Source organism: Mytilus edulis, chromosome 13 (assembly GCF_963676685.1).
Source record: "Mytilus edulis chromosome 13, xbMytEdul2.2, whole genome shotgun sequence".
Taxonomy (NCBI): domain Eukaryota; kingdom Metazoa; phylum Mollusca; class Bivalvia; order Mytilida; family Mytilidae; genus Mytilus; species Mytilus edulis.
Window position 1 is genome coordinate 17,976,337 of NC_092356.1, and position 20,235 is coordinate 17,996,571.

General features: G+C 31.9%; 2 protein-coding genes across 5 annotated transcripts in view; both read right to left on the reverse strand.

The window, feature by feature from the left end:
- Nucleotides 1-20,235, reverse strand: part of LOC139499967 (NAD kinase-like) — a 44,577-nt gene that overhangs the window by 12,481 nt on the left and 11,861 nt on the right. For 3 of the 4 annotated variants that reach the window (XM_071288633.1, XM_071288632.1, XM_071288635.1), the window contains 2 exons: nt 13,285-13,368; nt 531-660 (listed from right to left, as the gene is read on the reverse strand). In XM_071288633.1, the coding sequence (XP_071144734.1) occupies nt 531-660; nt 13,285-13,368 (214 nt within the window). Of the gene's footprint in view, nt 1-530; nt 661-13,284; nt 13,369-17,775; nt 17,959-20,235 lie in introns of those variants that run through there. The other variant, XM_071288634.1, reaches the window with a different exon arrangement.
- LOC139499966 (alpha-L-iduronidase-like) lies at nt 7,903-11,382 on the reverse strand. Its single transcript, XM_071288631.1, has one exon. The coding sequence runs from the start codon at nt 10,036-10,038 to the stop codon at nt 8,071-8,073; it is 1,968 nt and encodes a 655-aa protein (XP_071144732.1). The 5' UTR covers nt 10,039-11,382; the 3' UTR covers nt 7,903-8,070.

Here is a 20,235-nt window from a genome sequence, read left to right on the forward strand (position 1 = left end):
AGTTTTTTAATCTTACCTCCACTAGCCCGGAGACGAGTTTTTCTATAATCTTACCTCCACCAGCCAGGAGACCAGTTTTTCTATAATCTTACCTCCACCAGCCCGGAGACCAGTTTTTTAAAATGCTGTCAATACACAATCATAATACATCTTACCTCCACCAGCCAGGAGACCAGTTATTTTAAATCCTGACAAGACAGAATCATCATATATCTTACCTCCACCAGCCAGGAGACCAGTTTTTTAAATGCAGACAACACAGAATCATCATACTTCTTACCTCCACCAGCCAGGAGACCAGTTATTTTAAATCCTGACAAGACAGAATCATCATATATCTTACCTCCACCAGCCCGGAGACCAGTTTTTTTAAATGCAGACAACACAGAATCATCATACTTCTTACCTCCACCAGCCAGGAGACCAGTTTTTTAAATGCAGACAACACAGAATCATCATACTTCTTACCTCCACCAGCCAGGAGACCAGTTTTTTAAATGCAGACAACACAGAATCATCATACTTCTTACCTCCACCAGCCAGGAGACCAGTTTTTTAAATGCAGACAACACAGAATCATCATACATCTTCTTTACAACCAAAACTGTTAATGGAGCTTTTACCCACTTTAATTTCTGACTACTTGGATCTGGAATTGTTCTGAAAAGAAATTTATAAAACTTCATCACATAATATTAACTGATTGAATAATTCTTAGGTGTTTAATGGCACTTCAACTACAATTGGTTTGATTGATTGTTAATTGTGTAATGTCCAGTGGCAAATATTTCATGTATGTTCAGGACGAAAGCACAATTGAAATGGCCATTCTATGTCAATCTTTATAAGTATTTAGATTTTGAATACTGGAACATATTCTTTGTATTTTAAATAACTATATGTAATTTTAAGACCATACTGTTTGAGTTAAATAACTGTGAAGCCAAATTTTAAGAAGAATTAGCTTCATAAAAACTGTTCTAATCATTATCAAAATCAAGACCAAAAGTAATCTAGGAATAAAATGTGTTGTGCTTTTACATGTACTCAGGATATTTATCATTAAGTAGTGCATGAACTCAATAATAATCTCAGATTTACATACAAGTAGTGCATGAATTCAATAATAATCTCAGATTTACCTATCAGTAACATGAACTGGAAAGGCCATGCTCTGATAACCTATATATATATGATTTCAACTACTTTATGATTATTTATTATATTTTGATGTGCCTATCAAAAAAAGCACCTTAAATCAACATACGTTTTAATTTTCAATAGAGCCTGAGTAGCTAATATACTGTGGATTCATTTATTTTCGTGGGTACCAATTTTCGTGGATTGCGAAAAACTCACATATTCGAGGATATTTAAATTCGTTGTTTTGGAAAAGTTTGCATGCATTCCTTTGGAAAATTTGTATTTCGTTGAACATTTAAATTCATGGTTCCCCTGTTCCCACGAAAATTGGTATCCAACGAATATTAATGAATCCACAGTAATGTATATCGGGTTATTTTCGATTTGGGTTTTTATATTCCTTGTTTCAGGGCCTATAAAGGGCCAGTTAAATGTTCACTGTAATACTTTCAGACCTTTATACAAAGCATTTTTATGGACAGTAATATATAAGCATAGGGTAACTTTGCCTTACGCAAAAATCGAGAAAATTTTACACAATTAAAAATTTCTTGTTTTACAGTAGTACTGATCATTGGATTACAGTTCAAAAGTCATAGTTCAATATAATATAGCTATTTCTTACTTTTAACACTACAGAGAAAGAGGCAATACTGGGTGTCCTGTGCTCTGGCAGAGGCAGATCCAGCCATTTTAAAAAGGGGGGGGGGGGGGTTCCAACTATATGCTTCCATTCAAATGCATTGATCGGCTAAAAAAAAGGGGGGTTCCAACCCCCAGAACCCCCCCAGGATCCGCTATTGTCTGGGTCATAAAACTTTACTCTGAAAAATTCCACTATTTTGATTGGGTGAATTCTCAGTCTGAGTAAAATAATTGAAATTTAAATTTTTAAGCTCACAAAGCTGTGTCAAGTCATGAGAGATGCTGCCAGTGACCAGCTTCAATGAAAAGTTTTTCTCCTGCCAAAATGTAAATTTAAATTATTTGACAAGTGGTTCGTTAAAAGCTTATCAAGCAATCAGTTATCTTCCTTTGACCTTGTTTGCTGCTGTGTGGTTAATGCTGTTAAAGAAACAGCTATCATATTCCATTTTATAAACTCCTTGTATTAGCAAAACTCAATTCAGATACTACTCTAGTAAAATAAGAACATGTGGTGTGATTGAAAGAGAGACAACTTTTCATCAGGGACTAAATAACCCCAGAAGTTAAGAGATGTTCTTTATCATCAATTGTTTTATTCTTACTACATTTTATGAATTATAAATAAGAGACGACATCAAAAGATCGATGTAGGATAAAAAAACTTAAATCAAATTAATAGTTTGGGGGTGGGGGATTAAAATTCTGCAAGTTTTGTATATCTTAAATCGATTTTTACATATATCCCTATTGGTAAATCAATTTTTCCCAAACTAAGTTAAGAGGGGGGGGGGGGGGGGGTTGTTCAGTGAAAAAACTATGTGAATTAAGTTTTTTATCCTACATTGAACTTTTGATGTCAACTCTAACATATTAATTTAAAAAAATTGTTGTACCTGAAACAAGTCAAATTATTATTTCCATCCATTATCCTCAATAATATCTTCTTATAATATATATATTACATGTATTATTTACTAAAGCTCTGGTACTGGTAAATTCCTTTTGCCTGGTGATGGCCTTAAACTTTTATTTGATGTCTAGTTAATAATTTTTCTCACTTTACTTTCGAAAAGCATAAACTAATGTACTGCACGTTACTACATAAATATACATATATTCACAATTCACTTAACAAATACATCCTCTGATTTTTTAATAAATCTTTAACTGGTTTTATAGTCCATAATGCTTTGCTCCAATAAGAATTATTTTTTCGTCATAACACATAACTTTTTTCCACAAGATTAAAATATAAAGAATTTGAAGTAATTTCAAAGTCTTTTTGAATTATAAAGATAATCGTTGATCCTTTAACAAATTTTAATTTTCTTTAAATAAATTTGTGATTGCTTCCTTCAAGTTAACTATACTTATATGTAATAAAAAGAAAAAAAATATACCTAAATATAGGTATTAATTTAGTTTACTTTGAAATTAAACCATCCTCCCTTTGATAACATGTACCATACTTGGATAATTTGTTATTGATCTGACGGGTGTCATTTCTATAACCATCATTTAAACAGCGTGCCCTTATTTAAATATCAAGTTATTTACTTATAAAAAAATAATAAGAATTTGAAAATAATATGAATATGTATATAAAAACACAAATACTGTGTCTATTTACATTCAAAATTTGCTTTAACCTGTACTGAATTTCTGAACTCATAAAGCCAATAAAAATTATTTGTATTTTAGGTGTAAGGAGATTTTTCTTCTTCAAATCTTGTATGTGTTTAGAACTTAATAAAATACATCTAGACAATTATAAATCTAGCATTTTTACTGCCAGAAATACAATCAATTAAAAATCTGTGAAACAGATCTATAATTGTATAATTGCACATAAAAAACACCAAAAAGATTACTGGTACTTGCTATGAATAAAGATTGTGTGATGTTGCTATAAACATTGTGCCTTTTTGATACAAAAATGTTAAGGGGTAACTGAGGGCTTGGTTGATGATTGTTTCCTCCATGTTTAATGTCCAGTGGCAATTATTTCATGCATAGTCTGAATGAAAATCATTTTTAGTCTATTAAGGTTCTACAAGCTTAAGGTTGGACTTCGGTCGATCAGGAAAGAAGGGCTGGAAATATAAACTTCCACTGACTTTAAACCATGCAATGGTATGTTTAAAATAAGGGTTGAATTGGTGACTTGTACAAAAATAAATTCTAATGCCCTCAGCTCTCATAATCACATGATCACTGACCAACAGTGATGTATAAATACAACAAATCTAAAACAGCAAGCTGATTTTTTAGAAAAATAATGAATAAAAAAAACAAAAAGTGGATAAATTCATGAAAGTATTTTTTTTGGTGATTTGTTGCAATTTATAACATACTGATACAGTCTCTGATTTGAATATCTACATCATTGGGCTGACAATTTTTTTTCTTCTCTACTTTTCTATTGTACAGAACATTTGTTTCATGTTCTATAACAACACGTTTTCATGATTACAAATAATAATCAACTGTCATTTTGTCTGCACCTCAGCCTCTCTTGATCCTCATCATGATGATGCAATTAAGTTATGGTTAAACCTATAGTTTTACATTTGACATGTTTGACATGTTTGACATTTCTCTGATGTCTGACCCCTTTAAAGAGGGTTGACTTGCTTGAGCGTTGTCCTGTCCCAACGTAAGAGTAAGTCCAAAGACAGAAACTTCATATAAGATGACCCAATTCATCCATCTACTATTTCATGCAATACATATTTATAATCAACATTGTGATTCAACAACCAATTTTATTCCCTCACACCAAAGAGGGGGGATAGGACCTTTATCAGGACTCCGGGATCGGGTGTTTTTAAGCTCGGGATTTCGGGATTGACCCTTTCAGGATCCGGGAATCCTTTTTTTCGGATTTCAGGATCTCGGGATTTGCTTTATTTAAAAATCGGGACCTCAGGATTTCGTTTTTTCAAGTCCGGGATTTCAGGATCAAGACCCCTCCTATCCCCCCTCACCAAAGAATTTCATTTGTCTACATAACCCTAAAAGACTGCATTCCAGAAAAAAAAAACATTAAGAATTACTGCATTGATTAAACTCTTCTAGGCTGGGTACCCAAGGCTATTGCCCAACTATAACAATGATAACACAGTTATTAAAGTTGTGCCTTTTTTTGACAATAGATGCAAATTTTCAAAATTCTGCCTACCCTTTCTCAATCAAATGTTTACAGTGTGGTGGTTTACTTTGGACAAATAATATCAAAATTATAGAAAACTTCATCAGCTCTACCTTAAATTAAAGAACATTTTATGTTAAGGGGGTCTTGAATTCTGTTTGATAGCTTCAAATATACTAATACTTTTTCAAATGAGACACATCACTACATTATACTTTAAAGTTTGTGACCTAAATGTTTTTACAGTGTAACTTCACCCCATTCATGTTATTTGAGGCATAATACATTAAGAAACAAGTGAAACTGCGAGCTACTGCTCACTGATGATACCCCCGCCGCAAGTGGATAATATTCATAGTGTAAAAATATGCAAGTGTTCAGTAAACAGGAAGATGTCGAGTGATGAATCTGAAAACGCATCACACGGTATAGCTGACTTATATAAATCCTTAAACCAAATTTCAGAAATCCTTGTATTGTAGTTCCTGAGAAAAATGCGACGAAAAATATTCATGGGACGAACGGACTGACTGACGGACTGACGGAAGGACAGTACGATGGACTGACGGAAGGACAGTACGACGGACTGACGGAAGGACAGACAGAGGTAAAACAGTAAACCCCCCCTTTTTTAAAGGGGTATAAAAAAATCTGCATGTAAACATACTGTTCACACTATGGACTATATTTGTAGGAACTAAAATTAAAGGATGATGATAAATATATTTCTTGACCTGTTTGTATTGGTGTTCTACAAGATCTTACCTGGGTATAGGTATTTCCATAAGCAGTTAATTATATATATAACAAACATATATATACAGTCCCAACATATATCCCCAAAAAATGCACTTCACTGTCGACTTCCCTAAATGTCTAAAATTATAGTATTTTGTTTTTAAATTTAGGCTGCACGTTTTGTACTTTAACATTTATTTAATAATTTAAACCTTTTCATAACATTTTGATAATTTTATTATTTTTATATATTTCATGACTTTTTTGTCAATGAAATACTAAATACTAATTCAATAGTATGTCCTAACAGTGAAATAGTGAAACACAAACTTTTTGTTTACTTAGATATTTATAATTAACCTTTTGTCCTCATTTCTGAACCTTAAGACTTTTATCAAATAAATGGACATCGAGCCGAGCCCTAACTTTGTGAATTAATACACCTGTTCATTTCATGTTTAGTTAATTGATTTTTTTAATTTACCTGAAATTATAATGAAGTTCTTTTTCTAAAATAAACATCCTTCGGCTAGCTGATTTGTATAATGCTATCTATAGATACCCGTCACCAGTACATATGTTCGTATATATATATATATATATGTACATATGTATACTATAAACTGTAACACTTGCTCATCACTGATAACAGATGGAAGAGGTGAATAATGTTGTTAAATGAACTGGTCTTAGAAAAGCTATATAAGACCTCCTTTTTTTCTTCTAAAAAGTAGTTTTTATTTTCTATTTTACATTTATGAGGGAGGGTAGGAGGGGTCCTGATCCCGAAATTTCGGGCTTAAAAATACGAAATCCCGAAATTCCGGACTTAAAATCACGAAATCCAGAGGTCCCGAAATTCGAAAAAAGAATCCTGAAAGGGTCAATCCCGAAATCCCGAGCTTAAAAACACCAGATCCTGGAGTCCCGATTAAGGTCCTATCCCCCCTCATTTATGATGGACATAATAGAAATTAGTGGTCTTTGTACTTAAGATTATTGTACAATCTTTTTGTTTTAATTTAGAATCTATTATAAAATTAAGTACAAAAGTATCTTATTTGATAAGCTTTTCTAGGAAACATTTATTTAATTCCATGATGTTTTGAATATTTCATCATTGTTTTATAGAAATTTGACATCTATTTGAATTCTTTTAAAACATCCTTGAACATTAAAACAGAGACCTTTTTTCTTTTCTTTTTTGGTATACAAGAATTGGGGTACTGGTAACAATATCTAGAATTTCCACAAGTTTCAATTGAAACTGAAAAAATCTCTAGTCTTGAACTGCATGGATTTTATAAAAGGACACATTTCTGCGTGGAAACTTATCTCTAGTCTTTTATCAAACATTTTATAGGACAAATGTGTTTGTATGAAACCTTATTCATAAAGATTTTATATAGGAGCACAATGTTTAAAGGATATAACAACCAATCAGAAATAGCGAAATTTTTCCATCTTTATGTCAATTGTTCCCTGATGGTCTTTGTCATGTAAGGGTCAACTCAGTTACATTGTAACCTATATATCTTTTTATGGTTCTTTTATCATTTATCATAATTATGTAAAATAACAAATATAAACTATAAGGAAAATTTTAAACCAATTAGGTCCCTAATCATTGAAAGGAAAACATTATCTGCATAAAACTTGATACATGCATGTTTACTTCTATGTCACTTTGTTGTCTCATTGGCAATCATATCACATAACTTATTATAATTACATTAAATGTACTAATTGTTTCATTACAATACATAATATTCTGATTGGCTACACTGCAATCTCCTATCATTCCTTAATCAACAACATTATACACAATAAAATTTATCATTTATGATGACATGACGTCCCACAATAAAGTGCACAGGTAAACTAAATAAAAAATTCAAAAAAATCATGCTTTCATGATCCTAGCTAGAAAATGTAACTTCATAGGGTTGTAAAAGTATTGACCGTGCAAATATTTTTAGAAGCACTTCATACAAAATGTACTTCAGTCAACGCTTTTACACCCCATTAATGAATTAAATAAAAGTCACAAAATGTATGAAAATGATAAAATTCCCCAAATAATGTATATTTTGTGTTTGTACCAAGTAAAGGTATTGCTTAAATATTTATTTTTTTTCATCGCTTCAGAGTGAGTGTTCATGTTCAATAATGACATAAAATTTCAGTGCCATATTGAAATTCAGTTACTTTAGCAACTATAATTTGAAAAAGCTTTTTATTTGACATCAGATACACTAAATAGTTCAAAAAGCAAAATTGTTGATAAAAATCTTCCCAAATCTATCAAATATGTAAAGACACTTTTACTCCAGTGTTTATTTATAACTTTTGTCTTATGATGCATCATTGAAAACCATGAACACCAGACATTAAAAGTTTCCATATTTAACAGGAAGTGACATGACTCCTGTCCGTCCACTGTAATCTACTGCTCTCACTCGGTACGTTCCTTCCACAAAGTCATCTTTTTCCTCAGGAGGTGTAAAATAAAATGAAGTGGAAATAATATCATAGTCATTTATCCTTATCATGACTCTTGTATATTTAAGCTGGAAAATGACTTCATATGTCCATATACATTTTGTATTTACGCAACTATCAGACCATGTGATCATGACTTTGCCTGCCGTCACATTATAAACAGCAAGATTGGTCACCTGATCTGGCTGTTGCAGCGCATTTGCGCAGAAATGCAGCAGAATAACCTCTGGTGTCCGAATATTAAATTTTACAGTATGTGGATTATTAAAATCGATAAAAGAGGCATTTAAAAATCTAGTTGGTCCTTCAGCCTGTCGCATGCTGGTGAAATGTGAAACTGAGGGATAATCTGGGCTTCCAAAGTTTTTCCACATTGCATAAGGATTACTTGTCAGATTATTGCTGATGGAATAGCCCACAACAGTAACAGTTGTTCCATTAGGATTGGGAGGTACAAGGAGAATACTCAATTCCACAGAACTGATTTCTTGTGGATCAGTTTTTGTATCCATACTTTGATAAACCATGACAGTTGTCTGCCATGAATCAGGAGAACCAAAACCATCATAGTTATGACGAGTCACTAGCACACCGAGGTCACTATCATTCTGAACTCTGACCTTCTGACTTAAATTATCCTCCACTGTAAAATTTGCTATGAGTTGTTGATCACCGTGTAAACTAAGCAAGCTCATGACAGAATGGACTGGTTTCCGTACAAATTGCACATGAGGTGGGTTTGTATTATTCATCTGGAACCTTGCTGTGAGTGTTCTCTGTGTAAATTGATGAGGGAACCAGCTCAAAAATGCATTATCATTACTTAAAAGTGTAAAATTAGGTATTGGTGAATTTTGATTGGCTAAAATCACATTCTGATGTTGACCTATCACCTTGGCAACCATAGCAGCATAAGTAGCGTCTGCTCGCCAATCTTCATCCTTAGACCAACCAACAAGAGGATCAGCCTCGTCATTATAAAATGGTTTATTTGCTAAAGATGGGTATTTTTTCTTTATTTCATTTACAATTTCTATCTCTCCATTTAAAATATTTTGGGAAAAGCCGTCACCTTTCCGATGATATGACAGAAAATCAATTCTGACACCTTTCTCTCCAGTGAAGTAGTTTTGACCATTTACAACATGTTGTAGAAGTCCATCTGCATATTGGTTATGACCTGAACGATCACATCCTGCCCCTGGTCCACCAAACTTGATTAATGGACTTGCTTCTTTCAGACCCTCAGAACAAGCATCATAATAATTAAGAAAACCTTTCACAGTCATTTTAACTTTGTCAAAATCATGACAGTCTGGTTCGTTCCAAGTCTCAAAGTTCCACGTCATTACTTCACTCAATCCATACTCGGCTACAAAATGTTGACCTAAATCTTTAATGAAGTCCCGCCATAAATAGATTTGAGTCTTGTTTTCAAAATCATTGAAGTATCCAGATGGAGATCCCATTAATTCAAATCCAGGTTTCAATTCTTGTTCAAAAAGAAACAGAAGCAAATCATCAAGTTTGTCATAATTGTAAACAAGACTGCCATCTTTCTTTGTAGTCATAGAAACCAAATCCAACAGCCAATGAATTCTGACTTGCTTTATTCCACCATGGGCAACTGAACCAATGAGAGCCAAGTTATGCTTCATATCTCTTCCAAAATCATAGTCATATGCTTTTTCGTGTGGAAGTGGTGGACAAAACCCTGTGCTTCTCCAAAAATGTGTAAAATTATTCTGGACATTATATGTGTCGATTTCAAGATGATAAATTTTTCCTCCGTGTTCACCTGCATTTCGAAATGTTTGATTCCACAATAAAAACAACCACATTATAAATCCCCACATTTTTATAGTTATCTTGTGTGACTGATTAGGTTTATTTACATAATAGTAAATGTTTCCTTAACCTTGAACTCTTCTTGATAAGTACGTAGATCTGTATATATCATTATTTTCATCGTTCTTTCTGGATATATAAAAAAACTAGATGTGTCAAAGCAACAAGAATGGCCCTGTCCCAAAAAGTAGAAAAATCTGCAATTTCAATAACACATGTGGACACAAACATGATGGAAGTCTCACAAATAAAAAATCAGCTCAAAATCTGGAGGTGTATAGAAAAAAATTCTGTATAACTATGATTTTCAATAATTTATCAAAGTCCAAAGCCTGTAATTTCAGCAAAAATAAGCGAAGCAGAACAAAACTTATACTTGATCTGTAACTCATCATGGTTTACTCACATATCAAAAATCAGTCCAATATCTGAAGGCGTTTCGAAAAAAAGTCTGTATAACTGTGATTTTCAACAATTTCTCAAAGTACAAAGCCTGTAATTTCAGCAAAAATTAGTGGAGTGGAATGAAACTTAAACTTGATCTGTAACTCATCATGGATTACTCACATACCAAAAATCAGCCCAATATCTTAAGGCGTTTAGAAAAAAAACTCTGTATAATGGTTTGTTGCGGAATGACAGAATGACGGAATTACGGAATTTCGGAATTACAAGATTACGGAATTTCGGACAAGGGTAAAACTATATGGCACCGTCAACTTCGTTGCAGGGCCATAAAAATTTGAAAATTGGTATGTGATTCTTCTCTACTAAGCATGCAGCATTGAGAAGAAAGAGCTGCATTATATGGTCAGTACCGTCACTCAGTCAGAATACTATGTCCTTGAAAGACTGTTACCTTGTGAACTACTACATCAAACCAATTTAACTTCCGATTCAACATGTCAGTCTAGTACAAAGTAATAATGGGTTCATAAAATTCATATCACATTTACATGTTCTTGTACTGAATTTGCATTTTACCTGCCATCCATCATCATCATCATCATTTTTTTTCACCAGATTCTACATTTAATATTGTGAAAAATTCAATATATGTACCATGTGAATGGGATTCTTAATGAAAACATTTTCAGACTGAAAATTTCGTTTAATCAGGATTCAGGAAGAATACTCAAATACTTGAATCATAGGTTCACATTAACCATACTATATATATACGAACTAACTTCTAAGCTGGAGTAGTAAGCCTGGAGATTTGAAAGATTAACAGTTAAAGATCAAAAGGTTCAATGTTCAAAAAGGTGATCTGGTTGGAGACTGCATCTGCCATTTCACCTTGTCCTTATACAGGACAGGCTTATCAAATGTCAGGTTAACAGTAACCATATTTGTTGTGTTGTAAAGTACATTGTACCTCAATTAGCAGACTATCCCATACATGTATCTGTAAATTTTCTTCTTTCTTTAATTAATGTTTACATTTTTTAATTGCTTAAAGTTGCACACTAATGAGTTTATAAAACTTACGCAGATCAATAATTGAGGAAATACAAATACATCAGTGCTTTTCCCACAAATTTTAAATTGCATCCTAGTAAACAAGGAATTTTGTAAAAGCAACCTTTCTTATGTGAAATAATTAAAATTTTGATACATCAAGGCCTTAAAAGTATGCAGTATTAATGATTTGCTCATTGTTGAATGTGGTTTTGTGATGACATTTAACTGTTAACATCTACATCATTCGGTAGAATAGTTTTTTTCATTGGTTATCATACCTTCAACAATGAGCAACACCCATACAGGTACTTGACGAACAAATTATGAAACTCTTACAAAAAAAATTACAATTAATATTTTTCCACCAAAAAGAATTACTTGAGTTTAAAGATAAGACTTTCAAACTAAAATACTTAAATGGTGTATTTATCATACTACTTTAGTGTATTTCAACGGAACAGTGTAAAATCTACTTCAACAAAAGTTATACAGTGTAAGAACTGTAACTCTAGAGCAACAAGAACATAATTTCTATAAATATGCTTTTTTGCAGTGTTTAGTGTATTGATTTCATTACAATCCAAATATTTGAATCTACAATCTTCTTTCTTTTAACCAAAAATTTTTATTTTTTTTACTTTTTGACTGTTTGTATTGTTTTGATACTCAATTGATTAAGTTCTTGTCAGAGAAATGCAGTTGATTGATTGATTGACATCTGACTTCATTTTCAAAGAATCTCCCAATTATTGGAATTAATTGTGGAATTTCGTAAATTTTCAAAGATATAAAATGACATCCTAACATATATATTGCATGAATTAATTTGGAAACTTAATAAAAAAAAATAGCTGAAAATGTTATGATTTTAGATATTACATTGCTCTATTTAACAAATTCATAATGGACCTCATAATGGTTGAATGCATTTTATGTAATACTAAGATAGTATTTAAACATACTCTATTTCACTAAACAGATGCAAACAAAGACTAAATTGTACTTTTACTGGTAACCTAAGAACAACAACAGTTGTCCTGTAACTAAGGCAAGGTTACAGTAGGATATATAAATAATCCCTAATGGTTGGAATTTGATACACTGACTTCCTAAGCCCAAAGCTTGGTGCTGTCTATTTGTTAGTCTATTAAATTCAATAGGACTTTAAGAAGACAAGTTTTGAGTCTAATTTGGTAGCTTCTAGTCAATATTTTTGTCTATTGCCATCAATGTCCTTGTTAACAGTACATGTGAATCAGAAATAGGATCCTGAGAGATACAAGATGTTTTGCCAGACATATCCCAAATCTTTAGTTCAAGTTTTGAAAATGAGGATATTGATATCAAATAAATCTCAAAGTGCTCATATTATAAAACCCATCACTGTTAAGTTGCTAGCCAAATATGAGGTCGTTTGGTCAGAGGTTCATGAGAAAAGTGTGGCAAAAATATTTGTTGGAAGTACAGATGAACTGACCGAAAGACGGACTGACTGACAGTGTGATTGCAGTATAGCCCCCCTTTCAAAGTGGGGGCTAATTAAAAGTAGGGCTCTAACTTTAGTAACCCTATCAAGGGAGGTTACTCATGCATTTATGATTAGTTCATACTGAAATATCAGCAAAGTATAAACGAACCATAGCAATGACACTTGGGTAACCTTATTTTGTATTGGTTGAAGTTTTCATTATACATTTCTTATCAATTTTCTGGAATTAAAAATAATTCCAGATTCAAATAAATTATTGTTTACTTATATCCAAAATTAACTATAGCTAGTATATACTTACAGAAATGATGATGAATTATCCAGGATGGTTCCCTTGGGTCCAAACTGACAGCATGGACTAACACCATACAGAGATCTGGCTCTTCTGGAAAATAAAAGTACATTGAATATAAATAGAGTTGACATATGAAGAGATCAGACTATTTCAAAAGGATAATCTAGGCAAAAATTATATACAATGTAATTGAAGTGCAGATTAGATATGACATAAACCACATAAATTTAATATAAGTGAAATATCGTGAGATTGGATGCGACTGTTGTGACATACAGAGTTCTAGCTATTCTAAAAAAAATGATGTATAAAAAATTAAAATAAACGATGTCAGATTTAGGTTGGATGTGAAATAAAGAGTTCTAAAAATAAAATAGTAATAAAGTTATGTCAGATTGGATGTGACATTCAAAGATCTGGTGCTTCTGAAAAATAACAACTTAAAACAAAAATAATGTTAGATTTTGTGCGACAACCAGAAAACGGCTATTCTGAAAATAGTGTACATTAAAAATATAAATATGCGGTCAGGTTGGATGTGACAAAAAGAGATACAGCAATTCTAAAAATAAAGTACATCAGAAATTTAAATATGCAGGTCAGTTTGGATGTGATGTTCAGAGCTTTGGCTCATCTGAAAAATAATGTACATAAAATATATATCAATGAACGCAAATCAGATGTGACATATATATACATAAATATAGCTCATCTGAAAAATAATGTTCAGGTACATAAAATATATACATTGTAAATGAATTAAAATCACAATAACAAATGTACATATTTTTTTTCTGATTTTACAGCAATTTCTATAAGCAGAGAAGGCAGTTGGGATTGTGGCCACAATTCATGGAACATATAAATGGTCAACTAATCTCTCTAGATGACTTTTATGACTTTTGAATGAGAAAACTATACCCAACAGAGTCTAAATGAAGCATGTTTAAGTTTAAGCTTACGATATTCCATAAAGATCAGTTAAAGTTAAACTAAAAATATCAATAGCATCAAAATATGGCTGGAGAGGAAAAAAAAAGAACAGCCGTTTAATTCAATAAGCTTTGGATAACACAGTGATAAGTCTGCGTTTGACAGCTGTGTCCTGATAAGAACATTAGTACTGCAACCATAATTTTTTTGAAAATGTTGTTTTATTTATGTTTTATAAAATCTAATGTTAACCAACGCCAAAACATAAATCTGGAATATGACATATTGATATGCCCAGAAAGATTTGTAGCATTGCATTTAAAATTAAAAATCAAAGTAATAAAGCTATTGGTATTCACAACCTTACTGGTTTAACTCTGCAATCAGCCATTTTACATGCATATATATATACTATACTAGAAACATCTGCTTTATTCAATATAGGTATAAAACTTTGTCTCCTAATACATATACAAAATGTATATAACTTATGTAGCTGTTCAATCAAATCTTTAAAGTTTAAGCACCAAATTTTGATTCAAAGTTAATACCTAAACATTTAAGCACCTTTTGCAATTGCATGATAAAAACAACTTACTATATATAGTATTATTAGAAACTATATTTTCCAACAATATATATTGTACACAAAACTGAACAGTACAAACTCCAGTGGCAAAAATCTATCAATATGAAATCTGATCAAACAAAACATATATTTAAACCCTTTATTTCATACTATTCAAGGACTTTTTTCCTGTACATTATATAAATTGCTGTAGAGATACTGTATCTCAATATCAGTGCTTTATGCTGGTATTATCAATTTATATTGAGCTCAGCCTCAGGATAGGATAGAATTTGACCTTCTGCAAGTGCATGTATTTTTGTCCGTCTGATGAGTTGAGCCTTTTTCAACTGAGGTTTATAGTTCGTTCTTATGTTGTACTGTTATACAACTGTCCCAGGTTAGGGGAGGGTTAGGATCCCGCCACATTATTTATGTATGTGCCTGTCCCAAGTCAGGAGCCTGTAATTCAGTGGTTGTCGTTTGTTTATGTGTTACATATTTGTTTTTCATTCATTTTTTAATATAAATAAGGCCATTGATTTTCTCGTTTGAATTGTTTTACATTGTCATATCAGGGCCTTTTATAGCTGACTATGTGGTATGGGCTTTGCTCATTGTTGAAGGCAGTACGGTGACCTATAGTTGTTAATGTCTGTGTCATTTTGGTCTCTTGTGGACAGTTGTCTCATTGGCAATCATACCACATCTTCTTTTTTATGTATACATGTACAAAGTGAACCACAAATCTAAGAGTTCAACAAATTAAAAAATTTCTACAGGCTAATGTATGATTTTAATTTGGCAAAACATTGAAAAAAATATCAACAAATATACAACTTATACTTAATCCACAAAGATAATGTACCCAAGAAAATAAATGGATCCACAGTACATGTATACCCCCTCCCCCCCCCCTTTTTTTTTAAAACGTCAGAGTGTAAACTGGACAACCATGTCCCAATTTTCGTTCCCCAAATTAAAGGCAAATCTCTCATTGGACCACACCCGGATCTTATTTCCAAACCTGTCGAGTCATAATGTATACCCAACATGATAGATTGCATGTCTACCGTAAATCATATCCTTTTGCAAATACATATATATATAAATATAAACAGCATAGACTTCCTGGATCATATAAGTGTGCACTGCACTCAACGCTACTTTATTCAAGTATTTTTAATAGTTATCTAAAGGAATATAGATACAAATAAGATCATTTAAGACACATCACTCTAAAAATATTTACTGACAGGAAAACTTGATGCAACAGAAAAGTCTTCCTTAAAACATCCTGTCTATGAAAAAATGTATATCAAGATTATAAGTTAAGTTCAATCATTTTCTTCAACAACAAAAAATAAACCTTTTTAAATTACCTATATATTATTGTACACACTTCCTGGATTAAAGAAATACAAAGGCTTTTTTTGTCAACCTTAAGAGTTCATTTTTCAGTACATTGGTATTTAAATTTAGTATGGAGATCTATTTTTCAGTTCTCAAATAAAGACTATTTTAGATTTCTTACTTAAACATAGTAGAAATTAAAAGATGTGGTATATCCATCCACTTAAAGAATGACTGTAATATTTTTTCTGTTTATGAAGAAATAACATAAAAAATGTGGTGCACACTGAATTAAACGCACGTAGCGGGTTATTTAACAACTTGTGCACCACAATTTTTATGTTATTTCAATAGACAGAAAAAATATTACAGTCATTTCTTATAATTTAATTCTAAATTCTATTTTAACCGTAGAAAACCATGAAAAAACATTAATGACATCACGGTCAAATGACTAAATCTATGGGCTGATAACAAAGTTATAACAAGATCATGCAAACAACACAAAAAGCAAAGGAACAATGTGTGTTAAAAATTGTGTTTTTTTTATTATGGCATTAAAAAAATCTCATTTTCATTTTTATCTAATTTCACTATACTGTTCTTATACTGAGTACTAAATCAATTACCAAATGCAACCACATATGAAATTTAGATTTTTCAGGGTCCGTATATCTAGATGACCAGAGACTACTGCCCAATTTCCACCTCTATAATTTCATGACCTTTTCATACTTGGCAGTCTATTTACTTACTCAATTTTCATCCTGGTTCACTCAGACCAACTATGCAAAATTTTCCTAATAAACTCATTCATTGTATAATTAAATCTCATGAATGTGCATGAAATATTAGCCACTGGACATTAACACAAACAACAACTAATCTTTCATCCTGATGTAAGAAATATTTGCCAATGAAACAATCAACTAACCAATCATCCTGAATGTGCATGAAATATTTGTCACTGGACATTTTAAAAAATCAATAAACAATAATCTTGAATATGCATGAAATATTTGCCACTGGTGGCTAAGCAGATGACATTAAATCAATCACTGAATTGAATCAGGAAATCACATTTTTCTATTACTGCTGATATGTTAGGTACAAATGTATGAACTTACACAAACGGATAATCAGTTAATTTTCATATTGAATGCAAAACCTTTCAAAAAATCTCTCTGTATATTCCACATGTGTGAGATATGATAGTATTGTTAAATAAAGTAATTGTCACCTACATCAGAAAAATATTTTTTCAGCCCTGACAGTTTTCAACAAAAGTTATGACTCCCAAAACTTTATAAATATCTATGAATAGACTTTTTACACTTCTGGGCTTTTTTTTTTTTCAAAGGGTTAATTCTCCTCCAGAATTTAGAAAATAAAATTCATTTTTTTCGATCAACATATATATAATACATTTGTGTACCAGTACATGATACAAATTTGCGTTTGAATTTTAAATGTACATTTGTACATGCAACTTTATCATTTTTTATAAAAAAAAAAAATAAAGAAAAAATAAAACATGAATAAATTAAAGTGCACCAAATCTATATAGCATTACTACACGAATTATATGTCTATATAACAAGTGCATAAATAATTCTTGAAAAAAACATAAAAAAAAGCAATACTCAATTTTACTGGAACAGTAAGTGTTTCTCCTTCGATAGTAGTCCAAGTCTAAATCAGTTTCACTAGTCATCCCACAAACTGTATCCCTCTCCATCACTTTAAATGATGAATTTCAGACAAAGCTGTGTTTTTTTTAAAACCTAGTGTATACTGAACACCAAACTGTCAGCAACGGGAATTGTTTTACCACTAAGACTTTGATTATCAGCTTTAATGAAGAAATTAATGTTTTCACATTTTGAGTTATTTTAAGCTACAGGATAAACTTTGTATTTTATATATATACCGGTTTATGTTTTTTGTTTGTTTATTATTATAAATTAAAAAGCATAACCAGGTAAACAGGATCGAATGTCAAAATAAATTAATTGTAGAAAGACTTCCTTCTTAATATGACAAATAAGAATAGACATAAAGGGGGTTCAAAAGTAAGTCAGCTGAGATCAAGACTATGTGGGGTTCATGTTGCTCATTCCTTAGTTTTCTATGTTGTGTTTTGTATACTGTAGTTCAGGGGCGGATCCAGCCATTTTAAAAAAGGGGGGTTCCGAACCAAGAGTAAGGGTGGGGGTCCAACTATATGCTCCCATTCAAATGAATTGATCGTCATAAAAAAGGGGGGTTCCAACACCGGGAACCCCCCCCCTGGATTGGCCACTGCTGTAGTTCATCTTTCGGCTGCTTTTTTCTGTTTTGCTAAGGGATTGTCATTTAGTTTTTGAATGTCCCCATTGGAACATGATGTATCTTTGGCCTCTCTCTTACTTCAATGACATAAGTAAATCTGCATTCATTTCTTGTCAACCTTCTTAATCACAACAAAGAAATTTTAGTACAATTTCAACTGCATGAGGGTCTGAATTGGGAAAGGGTCTTCATTTCTGTACAAAGCATTTGTTAATTTTTAACACTGGCTGTTCCAGAATCATAAGTTGGAGCCCACTGACTGCCTAAGAGGGGGCTGCTCCAGTCACGCTTCAGTGATTCCCTATATAAGCAACCAATTTTTTTCCCAAAAAGGGGGGTCTGGGCCACATCCCCCCCCCTCCTAAATCCGCCTCTGACTATAAGGCTGGTTTTCTCTATTCTTTCATATTTTTTGGCTGAATTTTTCTCTTTTCTATATATGTGTGCACTGTGCACCCTGTTGTTCTGTGAAAAAGCTGATGCACTTGAAAAAGTATCACTAGTGACCATTTTGGACTAAAAATTGAAGTTACGTTTACTTTTACAAAACTTTGAATTTTAAGAATCTTAAGAAAGTGGTGTGTTACTATTTCTATTGAGTATATTTAAAATATATGTAATGATTCGTTATAGATCATGATGTACCGTTTGGTTTTATGGTGTAAAAAACATAACATAAAGCCATAAAGTATAAAAGTAGTGTCAATTTCAACATACTCAAGGATGATACAGGAAATTGACCTAGTGTTGTAAAGTACCGTGTACATGTATATGTTTTGATGTTAAATGTTTTCAGACGTGTATAAGTACATGTACATATACAAGGTTTTTTTATGTTAAATGTCTTCAGACGGGAAGGTGGAAGCTCCTCAGACATTATTATAATCATAATTATATAATTTCTTTTCAAATAATTGGTTAGATAATCAAAATTCATGGTAGACAATAAATAATTGGGATATACATGTATATGCATACATCTACCTTCTACAAATTTATCTGGATAATAAATGACCTGCGACCTTGATGATTTAGAAGGCGACCTTGCCACCTGATATTTCATTTAAAAGGACTTGGGACTTCAAAAAATTGTTATGTGGAATCTTGTAGTTACAAACTTTCTTAAAAGTGATGACCTGAGGAAAATTTTAAATGTGACCTTGAGACTACAGGTGGTTCTCTCTGAGCACTGTGGCCTCCTCCACCACAAATAGCAAAATAATGCTGAAAGTGGCATAAAACAAGAATCATGTTTGTTTAAAGTTTACCGTTATTTACTTTTTTATGGACTCCAGGTATTAGCTCTTTTAACGGCAATTATACTATATCTACTTATTCTAATCGTGAAAAATTACAAGAGATTACAAAAATTTGTCATACCAACTAAATCTGTTGAACACTTACATTTAAATACTAATTACTCAATGAATGTCCTTCCCTACTTGAGAGAGGAAATATAGCATGTTGTCGAACACGTACATGTACTTGTATGTTAAATATTATCAATGATATTTAAAGCCAGACAACGATTTACTTTAATTTAAGGATGTTTTACAAAAACTGTACAATAGCCTTAAAACTTTATTGAATCATGGAAGTATTGAAAGTGTCTCACCACTCGAAATTTCTGCTTCAATTTTTGTATGTATATATATTACATATAAAACACTTTAAGTAAATATACATAAGATATATATAAAACGCATTTAGAAACAAATCTCTCCAGGTCATTTCTGATCATGATTTAATATAGTAATTTAAAAAAACAAAAT

Bases quoted from the DNA above. Each gene is read 5' to 3' on its own strand.
- LOC139499966 (XM_071288631.1), bottom strand. From the start codon at position 10,038: ATGTGGGGATTTATAATGTGGTTGTTTTTATTGTGGAATCAAACATTT.